This window comes from Crocodylus porosus, unplaced genomic scaffold, assembly GCF_001723895.1.
Source record: "Crocodylus porosus isolate Cpor-Errol unplaced genomic scaffold, CroPor_comp1, whole genome shotgun sequence".
In the NCBI taxonomy this organism is placed as follows: Eukaryota; Metazoa; Chordata; order Crocodylia; family Crocodylidae; genus Crocodylus; species Crocodylus porosus.
Genome location: NW_017728919.1, coordinates 451,462 through 467,568, shown reverse-complemented (window position 1 = coordinate 467,568; position 16,107 = coordinate 451,462). Strand labels below are relative to the sequence as shown.

The following is a 16,107-nucleotide window of genomic DNA, read 5'->3' as shown; positions in this document are numbered from 1 at the left end:
ATGCGGACACCTGCCATCGATGCACGCCTGCAATAGGAGCCCAGCAGGCCAGGGAGGCCCCAAACCCACGCACCGGGGAGGAGACCAAGGTGAGGTCCTTTAGCAAAGCCCTGAACAAAGCTTCAGGCAGGTTTTCGGTTGCAAAAAATAGCTGGAAACCTCCCCCCCCAGCCCCTCCAGAGCCCCATCTGGCCTTGCTGCTGGAGAAAAATTAGCAGTGGGGCCCAAGGGGCGATTAAGCCGATCCTTCATGCTGCAAGCTTATTACCCGCGAGCTGGCAGCTAATTACAGAGATGAATTGCAAGCAGGTAGCTTGGGGACCACCCACCCCGCCCTGGTCCCCCCCACGTCCGTGGGGTGCCCTGTAAGGAGGGGGGCAGGTCGGAGCTGTGGGGGCTGTGGAGTTTGGGGAGGCGTGGGGGTTCGTGTGAACTGGGGGGTTGCCCCCCCTCTGGTGTAGACTGCTGGGGGACGGCTCCCCGACCTTGGGGGCAAGGACTCTCCCGCCTGGCATGCTCCCCCCCAAGCAGGGCACACCGTGAGGCTGAGTGCAAGGGCTTCCTGGAGGAAGCAGGGCCTGTCGAACGTATCGGCCTGCATGGCAGCCAGGAGGCAGGACAGGACCCCCCCCCGAGGGGAAACTGAGGCACCTGCTAGTGCCAAGAGAACGGGGGGACTGGGCCCGTCTCCCAAGAGCCAGGCCGGCCCCAGCCCACCACCCAACCCTTCTTTCCCCCGCACGCAGCTTACCGCAGGGCTGTCGCACGACTCCAGGGGCTGCGGGGCACGTCTGCCTGCCCTCCCGGGCCCGCGCTGCCCCAGCCCCTTTGCTCTCATCTCGACTGCTCAGGGCACTGCTCCTGGGCAGCTCACAGCAGGATCCTCCTTGGCCTGCGGGCACCTCTATTCCAGTCAGGATCAGGGCCGGGCCGAAAGGACAAGAAGGGGCAAGATGGAGGCAGGAGCTCCAGCACCTGCTCTGGGAACTGGCCTCGGGGAACCGGCCACCGGATGCTGCTGGGGTCCTGGGGGCCATTTGCAAAGGTTCCCCGTGGCCTCTACCCACCCCTCCAAGGGAGGTGGGTTTTGCTGCAGATGGAAGAGCCCAGTCCTGGGCTGCGGGATCTTGCTGCTTTTGGCTTGAAAGCTGAAGCTCCAAGGAGGGGGAGTGGGGTGGCAGGGAAGGGCTACAGGTATCCCTCGTCCTTGCAGACCTGATCCTTGCTTGCAGAAAAGGCCCAGCTCACACGGTCCCTCCTCGGGCAGCCCAGGGCACAGGCAGCCTGGAGAGTCCCGACACCTCCCCAGTCACCGTGGCATCTGGGTGCCGGGGACAGCCGGAGCCGTGCAGGGCTCGCTGGCACTTCGGCGCAGCCTCTAGCGCCAATCCAGCACATCAGGGACGTGAAGCAGAAGGAAGAGGAGAGGGAAAGGCCCCCCGGGGCTGAAAGCCTGATCTCGGCCCACTGCCGTCAGCTGGACGCACTCGTGATCGTCTGTGGGTTCTTCTGCTTCGTTACAAGCGGAGTCTGACGAGGGGGCACGGGTGGCTCCGGGGGCAGGGTCCCCAGGGGTCTGGCCCCTCCCTGCCCCCAAATGTCCCCCTCGATCAATGCCACTGTGGCCCCCTGTACGGCCCTCTAGCTCACAGACTGCACCGATGGCGTCTCCCCCAATGCTGTGCCCACCCGCGCCCACTGCTCAGCATGGGAACACCAAGTTGTGAGCTCCGGAAAGCAAGGACACCTTGGCTTGCAGAACCTGCCTGGCTCATCTGATGCCCCTGTTGGGCTCCATGCAGGGAACCAGGCTTTCCCCCAGCTGCAGAGTCTCCAAACACCCCTGCCCCAGCTCACCCCAGGAGGGGAGAGGAGCTAGAGCCGGTGCTGAAGGAGGGGCTCCAGGGGCAGAAGGGGGTGCAAGCGCCTTGCTGTTGGGTGGGCCATGGGCTGCTTGGCTTCTACAGACCTGGAGCTGACAGGTGCCTGCTTCAAGCTGGGGAGAGGAAGCCAGAGAGCAGGGCCTCAACCCAGAGCTCCTGAGGGAGCGACTGCCTGCTCCCTCGTGCACCCAGGCAGGGAGGGCAGTCTGCGCGGCAGGGTAATGGAGGTGACGGACACCAACAGCATTCCCCCCGCAGGGACCAGACAAGCCCTGCCAGCCCTCCCTGCCACCTCCAGCTGCTGCAGTCACCTGGCAGCACAGGTGCTGCAGAAAGCTGATGCCCTCGGGTGCCTCCCCAGGGGATCACGGGGAGGCCTTGGAGGATGCAGCAGCACTTGTGCCCTTCCTTACAAAGGAGGTAGCGGGCGGAGTGAGTGATCTCCGAGTGCCAGCCCAGAGCCCGACCCGGGGCAGCTGATTTGTTGGAGGCAGCACCCACTCAGGTGAGACACGGACACGCGGGTGTGGACAAAGGCAGGGAAGCAGGGGGGATAAGGAAGTCCCCAGCAGGCACTTGGACGAAGCCTGTCCCTGTTAGTCAAACATTTCAGCCCAGCACAGCACAGCTCCAGAGTCACTGGGGAAGGGAGCTGGGGACGAGCTGCTGATCGATCCCTGGCAGAGGAGATGGACAAAGAGACAAGCCACCAAGGGCAGTCCAGGGAGTACAGATCCAAGGACTACAGGGTGGGGTGACAATGACTGGGGGTCCTACACCACGTGACAGAAGAGACCCAGGTGGCCAGCCAGGGACGGGCAGAGGGATCAGAGCCAGCTCATGCTCCGCAAGGTCCCCTGAGATGCTCCCCTCCCCTATCCCCGAAGCGGGGACAGCGCTGCAGTGCCCCTACCTGCAGCAGCACGAGGGAGGCGCCGAGGTGGCTGTGCCAAGGCAGAGAGCAGGACAGCAAGGAAACCCCCAGCACATCGCGCTACAAAACCCGTCATTTATGAAACCCACCAGGCTACAGCATACAAAAGGGAACGGCGGCAGATCTGCCACCAACACGGAAACCAAATTACTGGACCTGGGGCAGGGGAAAGAAGGAGATGGAGAGAGCAGGCTGGGGTTTGCCTGCCTCTGCCAGTCAGATAGCCCCTCACTGCCCTCCCCCATGAAGTTACCTGCGCACCCTGGAATAACCTGCTCCCGGACCCTCAAAGCACCTTGGGGAGGGCGCGGGGCGCAGCCACGTCCCTCCATCCTGCCTGAGCTGTGGGGGGCTTGCACCTCAGCAGCTTTGTCCGGCTGTTGCTGACAGGAGTCCAACCCTACTTCCTGGCAGCGCTGGATTCAGTGTCACAAGGCAGCATCAACTGGATGGCAGTGGGGGTGTCCTCTCCTGCCGCCCCATTGCCAGGACCCCGTGGGGCATCTGCAGAGGGTGGGGTGAGCCCACAGGCCTGTGCACACAGCATGTTCAAGGAGGAGTCCAGGGGAGCCCAGGTCCTGTGTCTCTGGTCCTGGCTGCCCAAGCCTCGTGCCCTGCGGCATGGTTCCACGTGGTCCCTGCGCTCCCCCGACACGCCCAGATGGAGCCACGTGCAAGCAGGTACATGCGACGGCCTGGGCAGCGCGTGTCCAAGGACCTGCGTGCTCCGGAGCATGCAGTCTTTGGCAGAGGGCTGCTCGGACACAGGCACCACGTGTGCTCACATGCCTGTGGGCGGGCAGGAAGGCGAGCAGGGCTGGGCGTGGGGTGGGCTCTTACTTGGCCGATTTGGTGAGGAAACGGGCAGAGAATTCAAACAGGTTCTTGTTGATTTTCCTCAGGGTCCGCACTTCCTCCTCCAGGTCCGTCACCTGGATCTTCAGCTGCTCCTGGTCTCCCATCAGGTTCTGTTGCGGGGGGGAGGTGACACCAGGGGTTGGGGGCCAAACTCCTGGCCCTCAGCAGACCCAGGCAGGCAGCACGACCCTCCCAAAGCCAGGCTGTACCACACCAACCCCCTGCCCCACTTGGTCCCGGTCAGATGTCTGGTTTCAGGGAGCATGTTGTTAGTTCACCCCTCTGGGCCCTACCCTTTGGGGACGTGTTCAGGAGGCTTGTGGGGGGGGAGGGACCCCCACTACTGCCCAGCCTTCCCTGCCCAGCCCCTCTCCCCAGTGTGGCCTCACCTTTTCCCGTGTGGAGCACATCTGCGAGTACAGCCGCTCGGCCCTCTCCAGGTAGCTCTCCCCAGAGCCCTGCAAGGAAGAGGAGCAGAGAGTCACCCAAAGAGCCAGGCTCTCCCCACCGGGGGCACGTGGAGGCCTGCAGGGAGGGTGCCCAGCCCAGCACTGTCCCCCTGCCCCAAGATCTCCCTGGGCCGGTCCTAAGATGCCCTATCCCTGCTTTACCAGACTGTGGCCCTCCCTGCCCAGAGAACACCTGCTAGACAGAAAAAGGCAGTCACTTCCACCCCAGCCGCATCCAGCCAAGGCAAGATGAACTGCTATTTGGCCCCTCAGCACAAAGCCAGGAAGTCAAAGGGCTTTGCTCCAAAGCCACCGGTCAGGCCTCAAGCACTGCTCCCTTGTCCAGCCAAAGAATCGCTCCTCCCACGCCACCGAGGGCCGGAGGGAGCTTGCAACTTGCAGGAGGTGAAGAGCCTGGCTGCGGACGGGGGGTTTCCATGAAGCAGGATAAGCCCCCAGCAATGACCAACACGAGTCTCTCTCCATGCGTGCCAGTCCCCGGCCCTACAGACAGCCCCCAATGGCAGGGGTCATGTCTGGGGTGGAAGGCAGCAGCTGTTCAGTGGCACAGAGCAGCAGGCAGGGAGGAAAGATGATTGCACCAAATTGGGCTGCCCGGAGCCAGGGGGAGGATTTCGCTGCAGAGATTTGGCCGGGGGAAGCAGGCGCTGGCAGGGAGCGCCGGGGCCTCAGCTCACAGGGAACGCACGCCTGGCACCTCCTGACCTCAGGCTGGAGCCACCAGAAAGCCCTCGTGCCCCAGGGGAGGGTGCTCCTGGCATACCAGCCCCCCCCCCGGGTAAATGCCAAGGAATTAGAAGGCAGCACTGATGCCAAGGGGGTGCTATATTACTCAGAGCAGACAGCCCCCCCCCCATAACTTGCCAGGGCAGGGGCCAGCATGGACAGAGGGAACCCACCCCCAACCTACTGGCCCCCTCCTGATCTCCAACCCGCACCCACACTGGCTTCTGACACCAGATCCCCCACCAGCAAAGCTCCAGCAGGGTCCTGGAACCAGCCCAAGAGCTCTGGTGGTCCCAAAGCTGTGACTGCCCACTGCGGAGGGGTGGCAGGATGTCCAGGCACCTTCCTTTGCCCTGGAAGCCCAGGAGGGCAGCTCAGGCTGCTTCTCTATTGTGCAGAGAGGCTGCAGGTGAGAGCTGTGAGAACCCTTTAGCAGGTGATGGATGGGAGGGCAAAGAGGACACAGAGGATTCCCGGCCTCCTAGGGTCAGGGCAGCCCCCTGCTCCAGCCCTCACTCGCTCCCACTGGCATGTCGAGCACCTCTCCAGCCTCAGGATCACTCAGAGGCAATATGGAAGCCAGTCGCTGGCGCAGAGCTGAGAGAGAAGGGTTTCCAGCTCCCCCTCCCCCTCAGAGCCAGAGCTCAGCTCGCCGCCACAATCAGCTCATCAGAATCCGCCTTAAAAACCAGCCATTAGGTAAACCTTACACGTGGCCTCCAGGTACCTGGGGAGGACCTTCAGCCAAGGTCAGTGGTGGGCAGAGGCGGGTGGGCGAGCTGCTGGGCTCTGCCTGCGGGAGGCGGGGTGGATGCTGCACAGAGTAGGGGCTGCAGCAGGAAACCCACCTCCTCTCCCTTGAGCTACTGGATCCATGGGCAGGTCCCTCCCCTCCCCAGGCCCCACTTTCTCCTCCACCTCCCACTTGAGGAGCTCACTGTAAGTACCCAAGTGGCTGAGGGCAGCACTTGCCTCCCTGGGGGTTTATTCATGGGGAAACTGAGGCACATAGGAACAGAATGCGGCTCTGCTACAACACATTCCCAGCCAAAGGCGGCTCTCCTGCTCTAAAAAATGAGACCATGCTGCTCCCTCTGGAGCCAAGAGAACCACCCAGGAATCATGCTCCCCATCCCACCCCACCCTTGCTCTACCCTGCTATGTCTAGCCCCTCCAGGACAATGCACAGCAGCCGGTTATTCCATAACCTCCGTGTCCTTCCACCCCCTCCTCTCCTCTCCCCTGCCCCCAAGGGGCTCCTGTGCTAGGACAGGCTGTGAAGCTGCTGCCTGTCAGCATCACATCAGGAGGAACCAGCCATCTGCTTCTGCTCAGGCAGGCAGGAGGGATCACTCACTCATACACGCGTGGGACAAGCAAGTACCTGCTGATGCAGCCCAAGCCGCAGAGTCACCCCCTCACCACCCTGCGCATCGCTGCTCTCGGTGCCATGCAGGTGCTTGCTGAACTTGGGCAGAGGCACGTTGGGCTTGCTGTCTGGGTGCAACATGTTGGCTGGGGCCAGCACGATGAAGGCGTTGGTCACCGGGCCTGGGGACAGACAGATAGGAGAGGGCGGGTCAGACAGATGCGGTGTGGATGTTTGAGGGCTAGCGTTGGCTTTGGGCAGCCCTGGAAACAGCAAGTGGGGGCTCTTGTGAGGACGACTGGGTTTTCCTCCTGCATCTAGGAGCCTGTCTGCAGAGCAGGGGGGAGCAAGAGTCACAACTCCTGAGGGCTGGGAGCAGGGCACCTGGGTTCCTAACCCAGGGCATTGCAGTGTGGAATAATCCTGCTGACCCAAGGGCTTGAGCCACAGGTCTCAGCAGACTGAGTCAAGATGCCCAAGCAAGTTCGGATGAAGAGAGTCTGAATATGGGAAGTGGGGCAGGTAGGTATGGTGGTGGTAAGAGCTGATGATGTCCCAGACACCCTGTGATGCCGGGGGCGTGTGAGGGAGGTCTGGATCTTGCCAGGAGGATCTGTCCATGTGTGGAGCTGGGGTGGCAGCAGCTGGAAGGAGCAGGGCTGCAGTGGGCACAGCAGAGGCTCTGCTGAGCAGCAGTGAGTAAGGGCCAGGGGGAAGCCCTGGTTTTCTGCAGGGAGCTTGGTCATGCTAGCTTCACCCTGAGGAAGTTGGGGTCCCCAGCCCAGAGGTAACAAGCACCCAGGAGCCTCCCCGCAGGTCAAGTCCACCCCTCCCCAGAGGCTGAGTCGGGACTCCTTCCTTCCACCCCACAAGTCTGCTTGGAAGAGGAAGACCCCCCTGCAAGCAGGACTAGGGACCATCTCTCTGCTCTTAAAGCCTCATGCACATGGGCCCCACATCAATGCAGGCAGGAGACAGCTCACTCCATGCCCGCACGGCAGCCTGGCTGTCCTCTGCAGAGCAAGCCATCCATCATGGGGCTGTGCCTCAGCCAGCTGTCACTGGGAACCACCTAGCACCCACGTGGCACAGTTAATGAGCACTCTTAACTATTGCATTTGCCCACGCAGGCAGCTGCTGCCCATCACTGCTCCTGGCCTATCTCCCCCACCCCGCAATGCTAGAGAGCCCCCGCAGCACCCTCTGGGCCCCACAAGCCCCGTTCTCAGGGGCCGGGGACTCAACTGCGTTTATCCTGGAGCGACTGGGGGGTGGGTACATGTGTGCCTGCGGAAAAGAGCGCTGCTGAAGCTCAGACCAGAGGATGTCGATCTCCCTGCACTGTCCTCTCTCCCTCCCCCTCCAGCTTCATACAGGGGTAGAAAAGTAGTGAGGATAGAGACATTTCCAGGGGAACTGGGGGAGCAGGGGAAGGGACGAAGGACAGCTTTGAAGTGGGCTTGGGAGGGAAGGAGCACCTGCTGCTGGGACTTGGGGGCTTGCTGGCCCCACCCCACAGCTGATGGGAGCCTGCCCAGACCCTGCTCCTGCCAGCAGGGCGGGATAGCTTGGATCCTCTCTCCGTACTTCCCATGGCAGCCAGGATGGTGAAATCAAGGCAGCAGGAGACCGGCTGGATGCAAGGGGTGGGGAGGGGGTACCAGCCCCATGCTCAAACCCTGCTGTCTTTCCTCTGTCTCAAGGACTGCTCTTCTCTGAGCAGAGGATGCTCCATCACTGATGTAAGAGCCTGGCACCTCAGAGGCATTGGCAGCTGCACCCTGCAAACATTAGCAGCTGGCGCTCAGGGCCTTGCTCACCTCCGTCCTCCAGCAGGTCACTGGTACAATGAGTGTGGCCATTAGCACAGCAATGGCTCCTGGGGGGAGACAGGATGGGGAACTCTATGTGGCAGATGCACGAGGGCTGGAGGCATTACCGAAGAGCAGCCAGTGCCAGCTCCTCTTATCGGGGCCGCACAGAGCTCTGCAGATAATGGCTGCAATATCTCCCTCAGGCAATGACAAGGGGAAAGGATTGCAGCTAGGACAGGCACAAGGAAGGGATTAGACACTTGGAGGAGGAAGAGAAAGGACACTGGAGCAGCTCAGGGGGTCTTGGGGGACATACGGCAGCCCTGACTGCATACTAGGGGCAGTGATAAACCCTGCTGCAAGGAGCTTTGCTGGCTCTGCAGGGGCTCAGCCAGGGGCCAAGGGCCAGCCCTACCTTTGTGGGTGACTGTTCTCAGGCACTGCTTGCTCTGGATCTCCCACAGCCGGACCGTCTCATCGTGCGAGCCAGAGAGCAGGAGGCTACCATCCGTAGAGACAGACAGACAGGTCACCTGGTTCCTGTGGATGGAGGGACGGGATGGTGAGAGGAGCGATGCCATGTGCTCCTGGAGACAGGCAGAGGGGAAGAGGGGGAACCAGGCATGGGGACCAGTCTGGAGGCTCAGCAATGGCCCTAGCTCCTCTCTCCCTCCCTGGGAAGCAGATGGGTGAATCTATTGCTGCCTCTGCCACTGCCCTTTGGCCCCCTAGTTCCCTACACCAGGCACTGCTCAAGGACCAAGGCCAAGCCCTCCATGAGGGTCAGTTCTGCAGCCTCTGCCTGCCCCTCTGCACCACAAACAAGCAGCAGCCAAAAGCACAGAGCTAACCAGGCACAGCAGAAGCCAAATGGAGGCCCTGTTTCCTGTTCCCCCCATGCTAACCACTGGCCCAAACTCCCCTCCCAGATCCCAGAGGCTTGGATTCCAATTCTCTCACTACACCCTTTACACCACACTCCCAGATCTGGGAGCTGAACCCAGACTTTGTGCTGTCTGGTCTAGCCTCTGAATCACCCTCCCCTGCAGGGAGCAGAAACCCAATGTCCTGCCCCTCGGGGCTCTCCCTCTGCCTGGCCAAAGTTTGCTTCTAGCCTACAATTTGCCTCCACACTCAAGTCTCCCACTCCCAGAAAGGCTGGGGCTACTGCCATGAGCCACCCGGGGCAGGAAAGGAAGGAGTCTGCCCTTGCCAGAGTGCAGCCTAGCACGCAGAAGGAGACTGAGGTCTCTGTGTGCACGTGTGAGCACAGCAGGGCAGACAGGGCTCAGGGCAGCTGAGGGACACCTCACCTGTGTCCCTTGAAGGTCTTCCCATTCTCCCGCTCCGTCTGGAAGTTCCGGTCCCTCTGAACAGGCTGCACAAGACAGAGAGAGAAAAGGGCTGAATTAGGGTGCTGCTCTCTGGGCGGCTCTGCCCAACCACCCTCGTACCCTGCACTGCAGCGAAAGCAGCGAGCAGGCCAGGCCGAGACGGGCTGCCACGGGGGCCCCGATCCAGCGCCACCAAGGCCCCACATGCATCCAGCCTTCTTCCCGGTGGCAAATCTCCCCCAGGCGACATGGTACTACAAAGCTCAGACCCCACCACAAAGGGGCAGGAGAGGGGACGGAGCAGACTGAGCCCTCAGCCCACGATCCAGGAGGGGTCAGATGGGAAGATGAGGAGCAGAGATGGACGCACAGCAGGACACAGCCCCCTGAGGCAGGGAGCCAGCGCACAGAGGGCATTCACAGGAGCATTCCCAGGACCCTTAAAGGGTCCCCATGTGCGCAACATTTATATGGCCCCAGGTGCTACAGGCCTCAGCTCCTGTGCACGACGATCAGATGTGAACCAGGCTCAAAGACCCACTCTGTGCCTGCCTCCAGTCCTCCGGCTGCCAAGGAGTTAGGGTTCACACCACCCCCTCACCACTGCCTCCTGCCCTGAGGCTTGAGCTGATTCCTCTGGGGGTGCAACATGCAGCTCCCTGGGCTCTGAACAATCCAGCAGCTTGGCAGCTCCCCCAGGTGAGGGGCTGAGCAAGGCTCTGATCATGGGGAGAAGAGCTTGGTGCCCAAGCAGTCGCCTATCAGCCCTGCGGAGGGTAGAGGTATAGGTGGCAGCACAGCCAAGGGCACCTCCAGCCCAGCACAGGGTGGCTGGTTGCCCTGTGAGCACCACCACCCACCAGGAGACTCACCCAGGCACACAGTTCAACCTGGAAGACAGAGCCGTCCATACCACCGCAGAACAGGTGGTACTCAGCAGGGTCCAGGGTCACCGCCGTTATGCCCACGTCGAAGAGGACGGAGAGCAAGAGCTCACCGGAGGAGATCTCCCAGAGCTGGGGGTGGGACATTGGGGACACAAAGGGCACAACGGTTAACCACCATATTAGAACAGGGTTAGCACCTTTCAGGAAAGACTCTCAAACCACAGAGATCATCTCCAGAGCATGACTGAGAGCTGGGACTCCTGACTGCATCACACTGAGCCTGGGTCGGTCCCTGGGGCAACTCCTGGTCTGAGATTCCCACTGAAATAGCTTGTGCATGTGAGCCAGTCTTACAGGTGATATCCTGGATGACTGTCTCCTGTCTTGGGGAGGGGAGGCCAGCTGGGCTCTAGTCAGTGCCCAGGAGGCTGCAGTACACCCGGAGACCCTGGTCTGATAGCTGATGCTTGGAGGGCAGGAACCTCATCAGAGCTGGCAGGGCTGAGTCACTGCAGAGGCAGCTGCAGCTCGCCCGAGGGAGGCTGCACTTTATCCCTTTGGAGCCCTCACATGTCCTGTGGGGACTCGCTGCTCCGGCCAGCAGCAGGGACCCCTGAGTGGCTGACCCCAACCCTTACCTTCACCGTCTGGTCGAGGGATGCGGTGGCAGCTCGTGCCAGGGGCCCCCCAAAGCCACAGCATAGGTCTGTGATGGGGAGGGTGTGCCGGGACCACACATGGCGGGGGTCGGGGATCTGGGTGCTCTCCACCTGCAGCACACTGCAAAGGGGGGAGGACAGAACAAGGTGGTGGTGGGGGTCAGACACCTGCAGGTTTCCACAGCAAGGTTCAGCCATGACAGCTGACTTGCCATCCCCCATGTCACTGCCTGAAAGACGGAGCCATCCATGCCAGTGCAGGGCAGCAAAGAGGATGCAGTAGTAGGGAGATCAGAGGCTGAGCTCTGGGAGACTGGGTCAGAGAGCGATGCAGGAAGTCCTGGAGAGGGTGGACTGGGCAGCGCCACTCACACTGGAGCTCCCTGCTGTTTCCCTTCTCTCTGTGCCATGCCATGGGATGGGCCACTGGGCTCTGGAATGGACTCAAGAGCCCCCCTGAGCTCAGGGCATGCCTCCCAGTGTGGGTCCCTTCTGGGCTGGCTGGAGCTCCTAGGTGCCCTTGGATGGGGTCAGGTTTGGATACTGATGGTGGCAGCTGTGACTCCCCCTGCCCAGTCCTACCGCACCCCCCTCAATCCACACACAGAGGTCAAGGCACTCAAGGAACAGCTGTTATCTAACCAGCTACTGCCCAGAAGCAAGAATCTGCATATTAATTACCTGCACACCTGCCCAAAGAGGCTCGCGGCTGCCAAGTGCCAAGCGCCTCCAGAGCATGAGACCTTGGCATGGAGATGCAGCTGACTCAGCCAGCTACCTGTCTCCTGGCAGGCTGGAAACAGGGTGCAAGTGACAGCTCCCACAGCTGCAGTGATGGGGAGAGGGGTGGGATCCTGCCAACAGTCAGAACAGGGCCAGGCCACTCCCCAGCCCAGCCAGAATCGCCAAGACATCAGACAGAGATCAGTGCGTTCTGGCCCTCTTCCAGCCTGGGTACCTTGTTCTCTGCTGGGAAGAGTCCTCTCCTGCCCAGTTTCCCAGTACCTCTCCCCCACTTTAACCACGAGAACAAGCTCCTTTCCCAGAGCTCCGCATAGAACCCGGGAGTCCCTGATGCCTCCGAAAGCTGGACACAGAAGCCAGGAGTCCTGGCTCCCACACCCCAGCTCAACCTACTTATACCGTAGTAGGTGAAGGATGCAAAAGCCCCGATGTGAGCAATACAATGACACCAGCCTGCGAGGGAAAGCAAGCGTATGGCTGCCCACAGAGCGCTCCCTCCTGAAGCAACCCAGGGGCAGGGGGGAGATGGCAGGTTGCTCTGAATGCTGCCAGGAAGGGGCCATCCATCACCTGTTTATGGGGCTGGCTCATCTCTTCTTCTCCTTGGTCTCTGTCCATTTGCGGCAAAGGACAGAGCATCCCCGGTGGTGCAGTGGGTGGAACCTTCCACTGGGGAGGAGCCAGGCAGCTACTGCTCCCCCACTCCTCGGCAGTCAACAAATCCCCAAGCCAATTCCTCCATTATGGCACCACGCTTCATAGAGCTCGGGAATGGAGACCCCCAGATGCATACAGAGACCCCCCAGCCTTGTGATGCAAAGTTACCTGTACAGGTTCCACACCAGGGCCAGGCAGTCCTTGGCTCCCGAGAGGAAGTGGCTGCTGTCATCGGTAAAGCAGAGGCACGTGAGGTCTTGGTAGTGGCGGTTCAGGATGGCGAGGAGGTTCCCGCTGGAGACCTGGCATGAAGGGACAGCAAGAGGAAATGCAGGAGTGAAGGCACAGAGATGCCCAGGCCCTGCTTCTGATTCATTACTGGTGGTGGACCCCCTTGTCCTAGGTGCTGTACCCAGAGCAAAGAGCTTGGGGATGGAACGCAGCAGGTGAACAAAATAACCTGAGTGAGGTAGGAAAGCTGCCTCTGATCTGCCTCAGGATGCTCAGGGCATATAACTGGACCCGGCCCCTGACAGCAAAGGCAGGTATTTATTCCCCCTGACACCTCTGGGGTATTTATTTCCAGAGGCTTCTTCACAATCAGTTTCAAAGACACGTGTCGGCTCTCACAGTGGTGGAGATGGCCTTCAAAGTATAAACAGGGTGCAAACAGTGTAGCTTGAGTCTGCAGAGAGCCTGAAACAACGCCTCCTGTGAGGTAGCAAGTCTCAAGTCGTCATCGCTAGGTGCCAGGGTTAACGCCGACTAATACAGCGACACAATTAAGCGTGGCACTACACAAACATGACGAAGACTGGTTCAATCCACTGCCAACCGAATCATGTCAATGTGACAAGGGGACCAAGCGCACTTGTTGCCACCCTCTGAAGTTCCTCCAGCATTTGCTTTTCCCCCCACACTGTCCACCTGAAGTCCAATTAAGCTGGAATTTTAGGGCTGGAAGAGTCGCAACCAAAAAACAGCTGGTGCTCTACCAATAGGTGGGTTCTCTGCTCTCCCATGTAAACCCCAGTGCAGCTGGGCACCACAGTGTTTTCTGAGCAAGAACGTGCTACTTTCACTGCCTGGAAACCAGCAGGCGGATGGAGGCAGGGTCTCCCTCTGACCCTCAGAGCTGGGTTCCCCATGGAACAAGCTGACCTGGCTCTTCCCACAATTGAAGCAAGCAGGGTGGGGAGTTGCAGAGAAGAAACCCCTTTTGTTCTGGTCCTCTCTGCACTTACCCAGGCACAGCTTATTCCCCTGAAGGTTGGGGAAGCTGCTGTCCGGCAAGAGGACACTGCACCAATGCCGCTGCGGGGACATAAACATGACAGCGGCTGGGCTGAAATACTCCACTCCCTCCTGCACGCTCATTAAGCCCGGGTGAAAGGTTGCTGAGAGAGGAGCCCTGGCTGGCACTTGCAGTACACAGGCCTGCAAGGAGCCCAGGAGTCAGCAGTTTGGGGATGAATGATTTAGGTCTCTGCAGAGAGGGAAGGAGGGGACGGCCAGCCTGAGCCACAGGTCCGAGTGGGGAGGAGAAGCAGAACAGCCAGGCAGGGCTGGGGAGGATTTTGATTACCACCTCTGGGGTATCTGATTGCCTGCCTGGAATGCAGGTATCCGCAGCACAGCCCCACGGCCCAGATGGGAACCGAGTGATTTAACAGGGAGCCACACCCTGGTTACCCAGGACCCAGGCTGGACTGGGATGGCTCTGACTGCCTCGCACTGCTCAGTGGAAGCAGAGGTGCCACACCTAGCTCAATCAACACAGCCTTCCCAGGTGGGTTAGGCAAGCCCCCCAGCCCACTGTGCTCTTGTTCTTCCAACGAGCCCTGACTCATGAGGGTCTGATGAGTGCATCTACCCAGCCATCCCCTCCAAGTGCCTGGGGAACTCGAAGCTCAGCCCCTGCCCCCTTGCGGCCACTTCGGGACCGCACAGAAATGACTTGGAAAACCCATGGTCACAAGAAATTATGAAGAAACTGCCCTAGAGCTGTGGTTTTCAGCCTGCGGTCCATGGACCCCTGGGGCCACAGACTCTAAAGGGTCCACGAAAAATGACTATGATCAATCAAAAGCTCATGAATATCCACGCTTACAATTCAGAGAGGTCTGCACCTCCATTCAGAACTTCCAGAGGGGTCTGAAATGAAAAAAAGTTTAAAAACCACTGGCCTAGACAGTCTTCAGCCAGTCGCAGAGGAGTGATGACTGATGCCTGATGGGACGGGAGCTCTCACGAATGGCACAGGATGCAGATCTCTGCATACACCGCGGCAGCTGCCCAAGACTCACATCCACCTGATGCAGAAGCATGTCTCAGTTTCCCTCTCCAGGGACTGCCAAGGCTCGGGTTTTCATGGGACTCAAATGTATTTGAACCTAGCCAGGTCTTCAAAGCCATCTGTGGGAACTTTCAAACCACCTCTCCTATGCCCAGGATAAAGGGCTCCCCAGGTTCTGCCCTTGCGGTGAAGGTCCAGGGAAAAGAGGTGGATGAGTCTGAAGGGGTGAGGCTGCTGCCAAGGAAGCAGGGGCCTGGCAAACTCCCAGGATGCTGCACACTGCCATTCATCATTTCCTGTGCTAACACAGTCCCCAACTTTTCGAGTCAGGAGACAGAAGTGCTGAGTTTTCTTCCAGATCCTACCACGGCTTTACCCCAAGCAAGTCACCAACTCTCAGCTTACAAGCAGGTGTAATACAACAAGGTCTCAGGAGAGGTGGGGAGCTTCGTTAATGGAGGGCTTGATGGTTTCAGAATGGGAGGCATAAAAATCCTCCAGTTCTGCTCATTTTGCCTACGGTGCGGTTTTACTTCCCTCAAGCTGCCATCTAAACACCCAGCGCAACGGTGAGAATTCATCACTGTTATTAAGTGCCAAAGCACTCGGTGCTGGGTCAACCCCGGGCACAGAGGCTGGAAAAGACACATTTGTGTGAGTCACAGCAAAGCCATTTCATTACCCCAACCTCTGCTGTTTTGCAGCTGCGCTGGGAGTGCATCAGCTACATACAGAGGGGTCTTTGCTGACGTGAGGTCTCATTTCTAACTCACCTAACTTTGAACATCACCTCCAATGCTGCTCTTACCTCCCACAGATAGATGCTCTCAGCGATGCCTGCCAGGATGTACAGACCATTGGGAGAAGCGGTCAGGCAACTCACAAGCCCAGGGCATATGATCTTCTGCTGGAGCTGGTCCTAGAAGCAGAGAACATCAGTCAGAAAACGGGCAGAGATGCACTGGGGACAGAGTTAGTAAAGGGAGACAAGTGAGGACACAGGTTTAATTCCAGACCAGACCACAGGAAGGAAGCCCTTACTGACAGCACTTAACGAGCAGCCTTAATTCATGCTTGGTGTCTCTGCCTGGGCCACAAGGGTCTGGAGGTGAATTGTGGAAAAATATAGAGTGGGAGATGATGGACAGGTACATGCTGGAGAGACACCTGCCCACCCTAAGGAACAAAGCTGCCAGGGTGTTTGTTGGCTTGGCTGCAGTCACCACGTGGATGGGACCACACAAGCACGAGATTTAGCTAAGAGAAATGCTCTTCTCCCCCTTCCTTCCCCCCTTCCCTGCACTGTTTCAGCCCCTGGAAGCAAACCAAGGGGGTGACAGGCAATCCTGCCTATTCCACGGTGGGGGAAACCCTGGAGACTCAGCACAAAGCAGCCTGGGGGTTAAGGAGGTTACGGTGACACAACGCAACACCCGAGCCTGCAAATCTGGGGCAGAAGTTAGAGGAGAGGCCCGG

The 16,107-nt window shown here is 59.7% G+C and overlaps 2 protein-coding genes across 2 annotated transcripts in view; both read right to left on the bottom strand.

Moving 5' to 3' along the window:
* GRIN3B (glutamate ionotropic receptor NMDA type subunit 3B) overlaps positions 1-838 on the bottom strand; it is a 16,484-nt gene extending 15,646 nt beyond the window's left edge. The window contains exon 1 of the mRNA XM_019538420.1: positions 752-838. Coding sequence (XP_019393965.1) covers positions 752-838 — 87 coding nt within the window. The remainder of the gene's footprint in view (positions 1-751) is intronic.
* Positions 839-2,872: 2,034 nt separating this feature from the next.
* WDR18 (WD repeat domain 18) overlaps positions 2,873-16,107 on the bottom strand; it is a 16,214-nt gene continuing 2,979 nt past the window's right edge. Inside the window, exons 2-10 of the mRNA XM_019538418.1 lie at positions 15,440-15,550; positions 12,504-12,637; positions 10,914-11,055; positions 10,261-10,404; positions 9,368-9,432; positions 8,470-8,594; positions 6,256-6,422; positions 4,065-4,133; positions 2,873-3,785 (exon numbers count right to left, since the gene is read on the bottom strand). Coding sequence (XP_019393963.1) covers positions 3,654-3,785; positions 4,065-4,133; positions 6,256-6,422; positions 8,470-8,594; positions 9,368-9,432; positions 10,261-10,404; positions 10,914-11,055; positions 12,504-12,637; positions 15,440-15,550 — 1,089 coding nt within the window. The 3' untranslated portion in view covers positions 2,873-3,653. The remainder of the gene's footprint in view (positions 3,786-4,064; positions 4,134-6,255; positions 6,423-8,469; positions 8,595-9,367; positions 9,433-10,260; positions 10,405-10,913; positions 11,056-12,503; positions 12,638-15,439; positions 15,551-16,107) is intronic.